This window comes from Notolepis coatsorum, assembly GCF_963971535.1.
Source record: "Notolepis coatsorum genome assembly, chromosome: 15".
Lineage (NCBI taxonomy): Eukaryota > Metazoa > Chordata > Actinopteri > Aulopiformes > Paralepididae > Notolepis > Notolepis coatsorum.
Window position 1 is genome coordinate 96788121 of NC_140179.1, and position 15097 is coordinate 96803217.

The window sequence follows — 15097 nt, forward strand, 5'->3', positions numbered from 1 at the left end:
CTGCTACCGTGTGTCTGTGTGTGATGAAGAGGGGAGGCTAGCTGCTACCGTGTGTCTGTGTGATGAAGAGGGGAGGCTAGCTGCTACCGTGTGTCTGTGTGATGAAGAGGAGAGGCTAGCTGCTACCGTGTGTCTGTGTGATGAACAGGGGAGGCTAGCTGCTACCGTGTGTCTGTGTGATGAAGAGGAGAGGCTAGCTGCTACCGTGTGTCTGTGTGATGAAGAGGAGAGGCTAGCTGCTACCGTGTGTCTGTGTGATGAAGAGGGGAGGCTAGCTGCTACCGTGTGTCTGTGTGATGAAGAGGGGAGGCTAGCTGCTACCGTGTGTCTGTGTGATGAAGAGGAGAGGCTAGCTGCTACCGTGTGTCTGTGTGATGAAGAGGAGGGGCTAGCTGCTACCGTGTGTCTGTGTGATGAAGAGGAGAGGCTAGCTGCTACCGTGTGTCTGTGTGATGAAGAGGAGAGGCTAGCTGCTACCGTGTGTCTGTGTGATGAAGAGGGGAGGCTAGCTGCTACCGTGTGTCTGTGTGATGAAGAGGAGGGGCTAGCTGCTACCGTGTGTCTGTGTGATGAAGAGGAGAGGCTAGCTGCTACCGTGTGTCTGTGTGATGAAGAGGAGGGGCTAGCTGCTACCGTGTGTCTGTGTGATGAAGAGGAGAGGCTAGCTGCTACCGTGTGTCTGTGTGATGAAGAGGAGGGGCTAGCTGCTACCGTGTGTCTGTGTGATGAAGAGGGGAGGCTAGCTGCTACCGTGTGTCTGTGTGATGAAGAGGAGAGGCTAGCTGCTACCGTGTGTCTGTGTGATGAAGAGGAGGGGCTAGCTGCTACCGTGTGTCTGTGTGATGAAGAGGGGAGGCTAGCTGCTACCGGGTGTCTGTGTGATGAAGAGGAGGGGCTAGCTGCTACCGGGTGTGTGTGTGATGAAGAGGAGAGGCTAGCTGCTACCGTGTCTGTGTGTGATGAAGAGGGGAGGCTAGCTGCTACCGTGTGTGTGTGTGATGAAGAGGGGAGGCTAGCTGCTACCGTGTGTCTGTCTGATGAAGAGGAGAGGCTAGCTGCTACCGTGTGTCTGTGTGATGAAGAGGGGAGGCTAGCTGCTACCGTGTGTCTGTGTGATGAAGAGGAGGGGCTAGCTGCTACCGTGTGTCTGTGTGATGAAGAGGAGAGGCTAGCTGCTACCGTGTGTCTGTCTGATGAAGAGGAGAGGCTAGCTGCTACCGTGTGTCTGTGTGATGAAGAGGGGAGGCTAGCTGCTACCGTGTGTCTGTCTGATGAAGAGGAGAGGCTAGCTGCTACCGTGTGTCTGTGTGATGAAGAGGGGAGGCTAGCTGCTACCGTGTGTCTGTGTGATGAAGAGGAGGAGAGGCTAGCTGCTACCGTGTGTCTGTGTGTGATGAAGAGGAGAGGCTAGCTGCTACCGTGTGTCTGTGTGATGAAGAGGGGAGGCTAGCTGCTACCGTGTGTCTGTGTGATGAAGAGGAGAGGCTAGCTGCTACCGTGTGTCTGTGTGATGAAGAGGAGGGGCTAGCTGCTACCGTGTGTCTGTGTCTGATGAAGAGGGGAGGCTAGCTGCTACCGTGTGTCTGTGTGATGAAGAGGGGAGGCTAGCTGCTACCGTATGTCTGTGTGATGAAGAGGAGAGGCTAGCTGCTACCGTGTGTCTGTCTGATGAAGAGGAGAGGCTAGCTGCTACCGTGTGTCTGTGTGATGAAGAGGGGAGGCTAGCTGCTACCGTGTGTCTGTCTGATGAAGAGGAGAGGCTAGCTGCTACCGTGTGTCTGTGTGATGAAGAGGGGAGGCTAGCTGCTACCGTGTGTCTGTGTGATGAAGAGGAGGAGAGGCTAGCTGCTACCGTGTGTCTGTGTGTGATGAAGAGGAGAGGCTAGCTGCTACCGTGTGTCTGTGTGATGAAGAGGGGAGGCTAGCTGCTACCGTGTGTCTGTGTGATGAAGAGGAGAGGCTAGCTGCTACCGTGTGTCTGTGTGATGAAGAGGAGGGGCTAGCTGCTACCGTGTGTCTGTGTCTGATGAAGAGGGGAGGCTAGCTGCTACCGTGTGTCTGTGTGATGAAGAGGGGAGGCTAGCTGCTACCGGGTGTCTGTGTGATGAAGAGGAGGGGCTAGCTGCTACCGTGTGTCTGTGTGATGAAGAGGAGAGGCTAGCTGCTACCATGTGTCTGTGTGATGAAGAGGAGGGGCTAGCTGCTACCGTGTGTCTGTGTGATGAAGAGGGGAGGCTAGCTGCTACCGTGTGTCTGTGTGATGAAGAGGAGGGGCTAGCTGCTACCGTGTGTCTGTGTGATGAAGAGGGTGCTACCGTGTGTCTGTGTGATGTAGAGGAGAGGCTAGCTGCTACCGTGTGTCTGTGTGATGAAGAGGAGGGGCTAGCTGCTACCGGGTGTCTGTGTGATGAAGAGGAGGGGCTAGCTGCCACCGTGTGTCTGTGTGATGAAGAGGAGAGGCTAGCTGCTACCGTGTGTCTGTGTGATGAAGAGGAGGGGCTAGCTGCCACCGTGTGTCTGTGTGATAAAGAGGAGAGGCTAGCTGCTACCATGTGTCTGTGTGATGAAGAGGAGAGGCTAGCTGCTACCGTGTGTCTGTGTGATGAAGAGGAGGGGCTAGCTGCCACCGTGTGTCTGTGTGATGAAGAGGAGAGGCTAGCTGCTACCGTGTGTCTGTGTGTGATGAAGAGGAGAGGCTAGCTGCTACCGTGTGTCTGTGTGATGAAGAGGGGAGGCTAGCTGCTACCGTGTGTCTGTGTGATGAAGAGGAGAGGCTAGCTGCTACTGTGTGTCTGTGTGATGAAGAGGAGGGGCTAGCTGCTACCGGGTGTCTGTGTGATGAAGAGGAGAGGCTAGCTGCTACCGTGTGTCTGTGTGATGAAGAGGAGAGGCTAGCTGCTACCGTGTGTCTGTGTGATGAAGAGGGGAGGCTAGCTGCTACCGTGTGTCTGTGTGATGAAGAGGGGAGGCTAGCTGCTACCGTGTGTCTGTGTGATGAAGAGGAGAGGCTAGCTGCTACCGTGTGTCTGTGTGATGAAGAGGAGAGGCTAGCTGCTACCATGTGTCTGTGTGATGAAGAGGAGGGGCTAGCTGCTACCGTGTGTCTGTGTGATGAAGAGGAGGGGCTAGCTGCTATCGTGTGTCTGTGTGTGATGAAGAGGAGAGGCTAGCTGCTACCGTGTGTCTGTGTGATGAAGATGAGGGGCTAGCTGCTACCATGTGTCTGTGTGTGATGAAGAGGAGAGGCTAGCTGCTACCATGTGTCTGTGTGATGAAGAGGAGGGGCTAGCTGCTGCTGCCATGTGTGTGATGAAGAGGGGAGGCTAGCTGCTACCGTGTGTCTGTGTGTGTGATGAAGAGGAGAGGCTAGCTGCTACCGTGTGTCTGTGTGATGAAGAGGAGAGGCTAGCTGCTACCGTGTGTCTGTGTGATGAAGAGGGGGAGAGGCTAGCTGCTACCGTGTGTCTGTGTCTGATGAAGAGGAGAGGCTAGCTACTACCGTGTGTCTGTGTGATGAAGAGGGGGAGAGGCTAGCTGCTACCGTGTGTCTGTGTGATGAAGAGGGGAGGCTAGCTGCTACCGTGTGTCTGTGTGATGAAGAGGGGAGGCTAGCTGCTACCATGTGTCTGTGTGATGAAGAGGAGAGGCTAGCTGCTACCGTGTGTCTGTGTGATGAAGAGGAGAGGCTAGCTGCTACCATGTGTCTGTGTGATGAAGAGGAGAGGCTAGCTGCTACCGTGTGTCTGTGTGTGATGAAGAGGAGAGGCTAGCTGCTACCGTGTGTCTGTGTGATGAAGAGGAGAGGCTAGCTGCTACCGTGTGTCTGTGTGATGAAGAGGGGAGGCTAGCTGCTACCGTGTGTCTGTGTGATGAAGAGGGGAGGCTAGCTGCTACCGTGTGTCTGTGTGATGAAGAGGAGAGGCTAGCTGCTACCGTGTGTCTGTCTGATGAAGAGGAGAGGCTAGCTGCTACAGTGTGTCTGTGTGATGAAGAGGGGAGGCTAGCTGCTACCGTGTGTCTGTGTGTGATGAAGAGGGGAGGCTAGCTGCTACCGGGTGTCTGTGTGATGAAGAGGAGGGGCTAGCTGCTGCTACCGGGTGTCTGTGTGATGAAGAGGAGAGGCTAGCTGCTACCGTGTGTCTGTGTGATGAAGAGGAGAGGCTAGCTGCTACCGTGTGTCTGTGTGTGATGAAGAGGAGAGGCTAGCTGCTACCGTGTGTCTGTGTGATGAAGAGGAGAGGCTAGCTGCTACCGTGTGTCTGTGTGATGAAGAGAGGCTAGCTGCTACCGTGTGTCTGTGTGATGAAGAGGAGAGGCTAGCTGCTACTGTGTGTCTGTGTGTGATGAAGAGGAGAGGCTAGCTGCTACCGTGTGTCTGTGTCTGATGAAGAGGAGAGGCTAGCTGCTACCGTGTGTCTGTGTGATGAAGAAGAGAGGCTAGCTGCTACCGTGTGTCTGTGTCTGATGAAGAGGAGGGGCTAGCTGCTGCTACCATGTGTGTGATGAAGAGGAGGGGCTAGCTGCTGCTACCGTGTGTCTGATGAAGAGGAGGGGCTAGCTGCTGCTACCATGTGTCTGATGAAGAGGAGGGGCTAGCTGCCACTACCATGTGTGTGATGAAGAGGAGGGGCTAGCTGCTGCTACCATGTGTCTGATGAAGAGGAGGGGCTAGCTGCCACTACCATGTGTGTGATGAAGAGGAGGGGCTAGCTGCTACTACCATGTGTCTGATGAAGAGGAGGGGCTAGCTGCTGCTACCATGTGTCTGATGAAGAGGAGGGGCTAGCTGCCACTACCATGTGTCTGATGAAGAGGAGGGGCTAGCTGCTGCTACCATGTGTGTGATGAAGAGGAGGGGCTAGCTGCCGCTACCATGTGTGTGATGAAGAGGAGGGGCTAGCTGTGCCTCTACCATGTGTGTGATGAAGAGGAGGGGCTAGCTGCCGCTACCATGTGTCTGATGAAGAGGAGGGGCTAGCTGCTGCTACCATGTGTCTGATGAAGAGGAGGGGCTAGCTGCTGCTACCATGTGTGTGATGAAGAGGAGGGGCTAGCTGCTGCTACCATGTGTCTGATGAAGAGGAGGGGCTAGCTGCTGCTACCATGTGTGTGATGAAGAGGAGGGGCTAGCTGCCACTACCATGTGTCTGATGAAGAGGAGGGGCTAGCTGCTGCTACCATGTGTCTGATGAAGAGGAGGGGCTAGCTGCTGCTACCATGTGTGTGATGAAGAGGAGGGGCTAGCTGCTGCTACCATGTGTCTGATGAAGAGGAGGGGCTAGCTGCTGCTACCATGTGTGTGATGAAGAGGGGCTAGCTGCCACTACCATGTGTCTGATGAAGAAGAGGGGCTAGCTGCCACTACCATGTGTCTGATGAAGAGGAGGGGCTAGCTGCTGCTACCATGTGTCTGATGAAGAGGAGGGGCTAGCTGCCGCTACCATGTGTCTGATGAAGAGGAGGGGCTAGCTGCCACTACCATGTGTCTGATGAAGAGGAGGGGCTAGCTGCTGCTACCATGTGTGTGATGAAGAGGAGGGGCTAGCTGCCACTACCATGTGTCTGATGAAGAGGAGGGGCTAGCTGCCACTACCATGTGTGTGATGAAGAGGAGGGGCTAGCTGCCGCTACCATGTGTCTGATGAAGAGGAGGGGCTAGCTGCTGCTACCATGTGTGTGATGAAGAGGAGGGGCTAGCTGCCACTACCATGTGTGTGATGAAGAGGAGGGGCTAGCTGCTGCTACCATGTGTCTGATGAAGAGGAGGGGCTAGCTGCTGCTACCATGTGTCTGATGAAGAGGAGGGGCTAGCTGCTGCTACCATGTGTGTGATGAAGAGGAGGGGCTAGCTGTGCTGCTACCATGTGTCTGATGAAGAGGAAGGAGGGGCTAGCTGCCGCTACCATGTGTCTGATGAAGAGGAGGGGCTAGCTGCTGCTACCATGTGTGTGATGAAGAGGAGGGGCTAGCTGCCACTACCATGTGTCTGATGAAGAGGAGGGGCTAGCTGCCACTACCATGTGTGTGATGAAGAGGAGGGGCTAGCTGCCGCTACCATGTGTCTGATGAAGAGGAGGGGCTAGCTGCTGCTACCATGTGTGTGATGAAGAGGAGGGGCTAGCTGCCACTACCATGTGTGTGATGAAGAGGAGGGGCTAGCTGCTGCTACCATGTGTCTGATGAAGAGGAGGGGCTAGCTGCTGCTACCATGTGTCTGATGAAGAGGAGGGGCTAGCTGCTGCTACCATGTGTGTGATGAAGAGGAGGGGCTAGCTGTGCTGCTACCATGTGTCTGATGAAGAGGAAGGAGGGGCTAGCTGCCGCTACCATGTGTCTGATGAAGAGGAGGGGCTAGCTGCTGCTACCATGTGTCTGATGAAGAGGAGAGGCTAGCTGCTGCTACCATGTGTCTGATGAAGAGGAGGGGCTAGCTGCTGCTACCATGTGTCTGATGAAGAGGAGGGGCTAGCTGCTGCTACCATGTGTCTGATGAAGAGGAGGGGCTAGCTGCTGCTACCATGTGTCTGATGAAGAGGAGGGGCTAGCTGCCACTACCATGGGTGTGATGAAGAGGAGGGGCTAGCTGCTGCTACCATGTGTGTGATGAAGAGGAGGGGCTAGCTGTCACTACCATGTGTGTGATGAAGAGGAGGGGCTAGCTGCCACTACCATGTGTGTGATGAAGAGGAGGGGCTAGCTGCCACTACCATGTGTCTGATGAAGAGGAGGGGCTAGCTGCCACTACCATGTGTGTGATGAAGAGGAGGGGCTAGCTGCTGCTACCATGTGTCTGATGAAGAGGAGGGGCTAGCTGCCACTACCATGTGTGTGATGAAGAGGAGGGGCTAGCTGCTGCTACCATGTGTGTGATGAAGAGGAGAGGCTAGCTGCTGCTACCATGTGTCTGATGAAGAGGAGGGGCTAGCTGCTGCTACCATGTGTCTGATGAAGAGGAGGGGCTAGCTGCTGCTACCATGTGTGTGATGAAGAGGAGAGGCTAGCTGCTGCTACCATGTGTGTGATGAAGAGGAGGGGCTAGCTGCCACTACCATGTGTCTGATGAAGAGGAGGGGCTAGCTGCTGCTACCATGTGTGTGATGAAGAGGGGCTAGCTGCCACTACCATGTGTCTGATGAAGAGGAGGGGCTAGCTGCTGCTACCATGTGTCTGATGAAGAGGAGGGGCTAGCTGCCGCTACCATGTGTCTGATGAAGAGGAGGGGCTAGCTGCCGCTACCATGTGTCTGATGAAGAGGAGGGGCTAGCTGCCGCTACCATGTGTCTGATGAAGAGGAGGGGCTAGCTGCTGCTACCATGTGTCTGATGAAGAGGAGGGGCTAGCTGCTGCTACCATGTGTGTGATGAAGAGGAGGGGCTAGCTGCTGCTACCATGTGTCTGATGAAGAGGAGGGGCTAGCTGCTGCTACCATGTGTCTGATGAAGAGGAGGGGCTAGCTGCTGCTACCATGTGTGTGATGAAGAGAAGGGGCTATCTGCTGCTACCATGTGTGTGATGAAGAGGAGGGGCTAGCGCTGCTACCATGTGTGTGATGAAGAGGAGGGGCTAGCTGCCGCTACCATGTGTCTGATGAAGAGGAGGGGCTAGCTGCCACTACCATGTGTGTGATGAAGAGGAGGGGCTAGCTGCTGCTACCATGTGTCTGATGAAGAGGAGGGGCTAGCTGCCACTACCATGTGTCTGATGAAGAGGAGGGGCTAGCTGCTGCTACCATGTGTCTGATGAAGAGGAGGGGCTAGCTGCTGCTACCATGTGTGTGATGAAGAGGAGGGGCTAGCTGCTGCTACCATGTGTCTGATGAAGAGGAGGGGCTAGCTGCCACTACCATGTGTCTGATGAAGAGGAGGGGCTAGCTGCTGCTACCATGTGTCTGATGAAGAGAAGGGGCTAGCTGCTACTACCATGTGTGTGATGAAGAGGAGGGGCTAGCTGCTGCTACCATGTGTGTGATGAAGAGGAGGGGCTAGCTGCTGCTACCATGTGTGTGATGAAGAGGAGGGGCTAGCTGCCACTACCATGTGTCTGATGAAGAGGAGGGGCTAGCTGCCGCTACCATGTGTCTGATGAAGAGGAGGGGCTAGCTGTCACTACCATGTGTCTGATGAAGAGGAGGGGCTAGCTGCCGCTACCATGTGTCTGATGAAGAGGAGGGGCTAGCTGCCGCTACCATGTGTCTGATGAAGAGGAGGGGCTAGCTGCTGCTACCATGTGTCTGATGAAGAGGAGGGGCTAGCTGCTGCTACCATGTGTGTGATGAAGAGGAGGGGCTAGCTGCTGCTACCATGTGTGTGATGAAGAGGAGAGGCTAGCTGCCACTACCATGTGTCTGATGAAGAGGAGGGGCTAGCTGCCGCTATCATGTGTCTGATGAAGAGGAGGGGCTAGCTGCCACTACCATGTGTCTGATGAAGAGGAGGGGCTAGCTGCCGCTACCATGTGTCTGATGAAGAGGAGGGGCTAGCTATCACTGCTAGTTACCACTACAATATCTGATGAAGAGGAGGGGCTAGCTATCACTGCTAGTTACCACTACAATATCTGATGAAGAGGAGGGGCTAGCTACCACTCAAATGTGTTTGATGAAGAGGAGAGGCTATACCTGTCGCTACCATGTGTCTGATGAAGAGGAGGCTAGCTATCACTGCTAGTTGATAAAAACTGTTAGTCTGCAACACTACTATCAGCGACATCTAAGAAGGGAGATCCCCTCTTGAATGGCCCTTCTAAGGTTTCTCTCCTCCACACTGCCTGTGGTGCATTTTTTCCTATTGCTAGGTTTTAATGAGTTTTTCCTTACCTTCGCGTGGGGTATGTCTGGGAGTGTTGCATTTATTTATTTTGCATTTATTTAAAAAGAAAATTTGACCTTATGGTGTTCTTGTTTTGTTCTTGACTTATTGTGATGTTTCTTCTTGACTTGTTTAAAGAAGACGTGTCCGGCCCATGGGGACATTAACGTGTGTTGTTGGGCCTTACAAATACATTAAAAATACATTAAAAGCTCGGGCTTAGCCATCACATACTGTCAGTCATTGTAGAATTCAGACACTCGTTATGAAAAAGAGGTTATCTGTGGCGTGACTGCAGGTTTTGTTTCCATTTGAACAACAAGTTTTTTTTGTACAAATAGATAAACCTCTTTGCACATAATCCCTGACATTAAAAGACATAATGATGGGGTTGGGAGTCTTCAGTAGGATGCAATCAGTGTTGTAATCAGACCAGGACAAGATGATGATAATGTCCTAATTGAGATGAAGTCGAGATCAAAACTGAAACCGGTCAAGGCCGTTTCCAAGTCAAAGACCGACATTAATTGAGACTTTTCTGAAACTGAGAATAGAATAGAATAGAATATAATTGAATATAATAGTTTAAAAAGCTGGTAATGTTTTTATATTAATGATACTACTACAGTATATACAACAAGGCCTACAGGCTGACATAAGCAGAAATCACAAACAGCTGTGAACCAAACAAATAGGTTTGGTTCATTGATCATCATACAAATGTAAAAGAAAGAGGCATACTGTAGGTAAATGGATTGGAACATTTTAGATAAAAGACTGGGAGAAATTAAATCAGAAATATGCTGGGTTAGAGAGGACTGACCTGAAATCCTCACCACTCACAGTAAATTACATTTACCTCAGTAACAATAAATGAAGTGCAGTAATTTTTTAGACACCAGCACACAAATACCACTTACTCCATCATGTCGACCCCTCTGTCAACATGTTTGTCTGTCAACATGTTCGTAATGTTTGTCTGTCAACATGCTTGTAATGTTTGCCTGTCAACACGTTTTTATTGTTTGCCTGTAATCATGTTCGTAATGTTTGTCTCTCAACATGTTCGTAATGTTTGTCTGTCAACATGCTTGTAATGTTTGCCTGTCAACACGTTTTTATTGTTTGCCTGTAATCATGTTCGTAATGTTTGTCTCTCAACATGTTCGTAATGTTTGTCTGTCAACATGTTCGTAATGTTTGATTGTTGAACTCTCAGGGGAACAAAAGGACATTGTCGCTTCCTTTGCAATGATTTATTAAAAAAGAAAATATTTTACATGTACAACAACTAACAAGGTTGAGTAGTCGTGCACTGAAAGCAGAGCGAGGATGAATGATGGTGAGGAACAAGACAAGGCGACAGCTTACAGAGTGTCGCTTTACAGATCAAGTACAGTGGACTGAACAGAACACACACAACAGTACAAACTACCGGTAGTTACTGCTGCTTGTAGATGAATTCTTCACATTATCTATATAGTGTTTCCATTACACTTCATAGCCCATGACAAAACAAATGGCTTGAGAGAGAGATGAGGATGAGTTTCTTAACGAGAGCGCGACGACACATCATGAGCTGCGGAGCTGTCCGTCTGTCCGTCCGACTTCTTTACACACAACAACCTGCCGCTGAGAGGGAGCGGGACTTGACAGCACATTATCTTGGACGGTGAAGAAGGAAGTCTTCCATTTAGCAAGCAGTGCTAACGAGGGCCCCTGTAATAAGTACACATCAAAGTGCATCTCAGAGACAGAAGACAAACGACTCCGCTCCGGTCTCTGTGATTCACTGGCCGCCAAAACTCATCTTGAGATACACAGAATCAAGTAGGGAAGGAAGGAAGGAAGGAAGGAAGGAAGGAAGGAAGGAAGGAAGGAAGGAAGGAAGGAAGGAAGGAAGGAAGGAAGGAAGGAAGGAAGGAAGGAAGGAAGGAAGGAAGGAAGGAAGGAAGGAAGGAAGGAAGGAAGGAAGGAAGGAAGGAAGGAAGGAAGGAAGGAAGGAAGGAAGGAAGGAAGGGAGGGGGGTGGGGGAGATGAAAACTGCCTTTACCCTGCGATAGTTTACCATTTCAACCCGACAGTTCCACAATTCCATTGTTGTGAGTCACTCGGGGGGCTTGATACCCGAAAGCTGCTTACGATATGGCAATCAGGGTCACCGTGGCAACCAGGGTCACCGTGTTTAACTTCCTTATCGTCACGACTCTCTTCTTCTTGGAGGAGCTGCGGTTGAACTCCTTGTACTCGGAACAGTATTTGAGGAAAGCATCACAGACGAGGCTTTTGTACCGTAACCGACAAAGCCTGGTCACTGATAGTCACCACTTGGGAGGAGGGGGATTGTCATAGAAATAAAGAAATAAGCTCTATACGTTTGATTGTTTTTTAACATGGTGGAGTACTGTGCAATGAGATGAGTAAAAAGAAAAGGGAAAAAAAACGGCAACGCCAAATTCCAGAACGCCAGTATCTCCAGATTCTCCACTGCATTTTCCAGTAAATCAAACACTTAATTCATACACATTTCTGGTATTTACGGGAACGAAAAGTATAAAATAAGCAAATGACAATCAACTCAGGAGCGAGTTTTTTCAGTTATGTCCGTAATGTAAGACAACCTAAAGAAAATTAAATGATGTCCCGTTTTCTATGCAACTAAGCTTTCGTTTTTCCAAAAATAGCCGGTGATTCCCGCTCTTTTCTCCCGTTTCACATGGTGTCCTTAAGGTCCTACATAGCAGTACAGTAGATGATGCTTGAATGAAAATCAGTTACAGAACTACAGTATGCAACTAAGAAAACATCACATAAACCTTTTACAGTGTCATACAGTACTGAAAAAAAAATCATCTATCAGTTTTTATGTAACAACTGCAATGAAAACTCATAAAAGCAATAATCGTGTTTAGTGTATGAAACATATCGGTAGTCAAAAGATATCAGTTGGGACAGCATTCCTGAAATTGTAGCGATAAAAAAAGAATTATCTTTTAAGGCAGCCGGCGATAATACTTTTAAAGCTTTGATTAACATACTAGTAAAAAAAAAAGAAAAATAAAACATTTTAAATGAAATGTTCATATACTACGATAGGCTTACACTTTGCGGTATACAATTGTGGATTCTTGTGGCCCCTGCTAAGCCAGTTTTGGGGGAGAGGCCCAGTGTCTGTGAAAGTAGGCTTTAGACACAGACATATACATGCACGCACACACACACACACACACATACACACACACACACACACACACTAGAGCCATATGGAATCCGCGTTCACGGACTCGTGGACGGAATCGCGGAATTGAGCAATAAAAATGGAATCAACTGTAAAAAAATTTATAATAATAATAAAAAAAAAATAATTTTATGTTGTGGGACTTGTACAGCACTTTGTTCAACTTTGTCAGTGCTGTTAAGTTTAAACCTTTTTAAATCTTAGACAAACAAAACACTTTGCTTTCATGAAATATTGTAAGCAGTCATTTGAGGCTTTATAAAAGCAGCACAATGAACACAAATCTGTCAGTGCCGAGTCCGACCTCATCTTAAATAACAAACAGCATTGCTTGTTGTAGTTAACAAAGAGAGGCAGAGTTGATTTTGCAAAAAAAATATTATATATATATATATATATATATATATATATATATATATATATATATATATATAATTTTTTATTTTTATTGTTTATAACCATTTTTTTTTTCATATTCGAATCCCATGCCCATCGAACGAAGCTTCGAAGTATTTAAGACAGCCCTATTAAATGGACTGTTATATCTTATTAAATTGTGGACATTTATTAATTCCCACTTATTAGACACTATTTCGGATGGTAAAATGAGCGTACAAAGCAAAATACAGAATTCTGAAATATTAAAACGAAAAAAACAGAATTTGGGAAAAAAATTATGGAATTTGGAAAAAAAATTGACGAATTTCATATGGCTCTAACACACACACCACCCCCCCCCCCCCCCCCCCCCCCCCCACACACCAGCCCAAAAATCCACCGTCTCTCTCTCCCTCTGTGTCTGCTATATATCGCAGACCTAAATCAACAAGCAACAGTGAGATGATGGTCCATTAGTCCGTCTGTCCGTCCCATCTAAGGTGCCCCCCCACCCCCCGCCACCCCTTCCATCCCCAGCAGGGAGCCAGCCTCCCTATGTGGGGAAGCAGATGCCGCAGCACTCCATGCAGATCTCCAGGCAGTCGGAGGACTCGCAGCAGGCGTCCATGATGCCACAGTCCATGTCGTCACAGGGGCAGTTGCAGTCGTCGCCCACCATGTCGTCCGCACCGCAGCAGCAGCAGCAGCAGCCCTCCGGGGTGCAGGTGCCGCACGAGGCCTGCGTCGCCACCACGTTGCAGAGGGCCAGGAACTCACAGAACAGACAGGCCAGGATGCAGTGGACGCAGCAGTCTGGTGGGAGGAGGAGCCGGGGGGGGACCAGGGAACAACCAGCGCGGGACACAACGACATGGTGAGAAACGAAAAGAAGAAGGCGTACGGTACGTGAGAAGAAAATAATGAATATACAGACATTGCTAAATGAAATTCAAGGAATTTCAAGTACTTTTGTAAGCACTGTTTTTCATTTTAAAAAGGGCATTCACTTTAAAAACCCTTTCACTGCCACGCGACAGCCGGTTAACCCTTTCACTGTGACAATGCAGAAGGTTAGCCCTTTACTATCACACAACCGACGGCGATGCTCCATCATTAGCATCATTAGCTCCGCATTTGCTCTGGAGCTAATGATGGAGCATCGCCGTCGGTTGTGTGATAGTAGAGGGCTAACCTTCTGTCGTGTGGCAGTGAAAGGGTTAAATGCTGTTTTTTATAGAAAAGAAAATCTGATCCAATATTTGTCTTAAAACCAATTTCCGTCAATTAGTTAGACAAAAACAAATTTAAAAATGTATGTTGATTCAGAAAATGTTTATCATGGATGAACAAAACGTTCAATGCGAATGGTTGATTTGAATTTCAATTACTTTTTAAGCACCTTGTTAAAAGATTGGCTGTTTTCAAGGAATTCCAGGCCTTGACTTTTTTTTGTAAAAAAGAAAATCAAGCACTTTAAGCACTTCAAGGACCTTGTGCAAACCCTGGTCCAAATACAAAGAATAATTGAAACTCTAGATCATTGGCCTGTAAATACCGGCTAACAGACACCCCTAGTTGCACCGGCGTACCGCTTATAGAAGGCCTTTGAATAAATCTGGTCAGAATCATGACTGAGTGATGATATGAAAACCACTGTGTGGGAACGGGCAGGGGGTTCACTAAAGCCCCCAAACAGATTTGCCTTAGGCCATGGACCCCTTGTCTGAGAGAATTCTAAACAGAATCTGTTGTTAGATATGACTTAGTGTAGCAGGAAGTCTATACAGCTGGTAGGAAGATAACAAGTCAAACCCTATGATCAATCATTGCAGTAATGCAGCCCCCGTGTAGAAGATGACAGAAGGGCAGACTTTGGTGGAGAAGAAAGGTCAAACAAATTCATTCGTCGTCTGAATGAGAACATCCTTTCAATATCAATCAAAATGATCCACATTTCTGCATAATCGAGCAGCAATACCTTGAGCGATACCCCCTCAAGTCAAAACCATGTATAAAAAAGGAAGAGAAACATCCACACTCACAACAAGGTTCACCTTTAACCTCTCAAGCCCTAGCCATATTTTCACAAAATATGCCTAAAAATACATGCCCAAGTAAATGGAAGATTGCTCCACTTCTACAAGGTCCATTTGCATGTTTTGGTATCTAGGGACATCTATGGACCTCAGGGAATGTATTCCCAGTGTCAGAAATACTGTGTCTGTTACTATAGGCTTGAGTAAATTGTAACGAACCAAAGGAGAATATAAATGATTATTATTTACAAAAGAAAATATTTGACAGTGAATAACACCGTGCTAACATTGACCAGATGTGAAGAATTGCCACTGAGCTCATTCAGCACCTTCTTCAGATCAAGTGTACTAAAGATCGAAGCAAATTAATAAAGGGCAGATGATTTACAGGGGGTTTTGTAGATAAAGCACTGAGTTTTGCGGTCCGGGCACATGCAATTTGAAATATGAATATGGGATATAGAATATCAGGCCTATAAATGACCTTATTATGGCCAAATTATGGATCGGGCCAAATCTCTTATTTCCAATGGAGTTAAATATGGATTTAGTACCACCAGGCACCCGTTACAGGGCAGCAAAGACCGTGAATGAACAGTACAGTTACTTTCGTAAAATGACCGTAACTCCGCCATTTT

General features: G+C 48.8%; 1 protein-coding gene across 1 annotated transcript in view; it reads right to left on the reverse strand.

Annotated features, from left to right (window-relative positions):
- Positions 1-12976: 12976 nt before the first annotated feature.
- Positions 12977-15097, reverse strand: part of mdfic (MyoD family inhibitor domain containing) — a gene marked incomplete at its 3' end in the record, with an annotated part of 45037 nt that continues 42916 nt past the window's right edge. The window contains exon 5 of the mRNA XM_084330806.1: positions 12977-13236. Coding sequence (XP_084186932.1) covers positions 12977-13236 — 260 coding nt within the window. The remainder of the gene's footprint in view (positions 13237-15097) is intronic.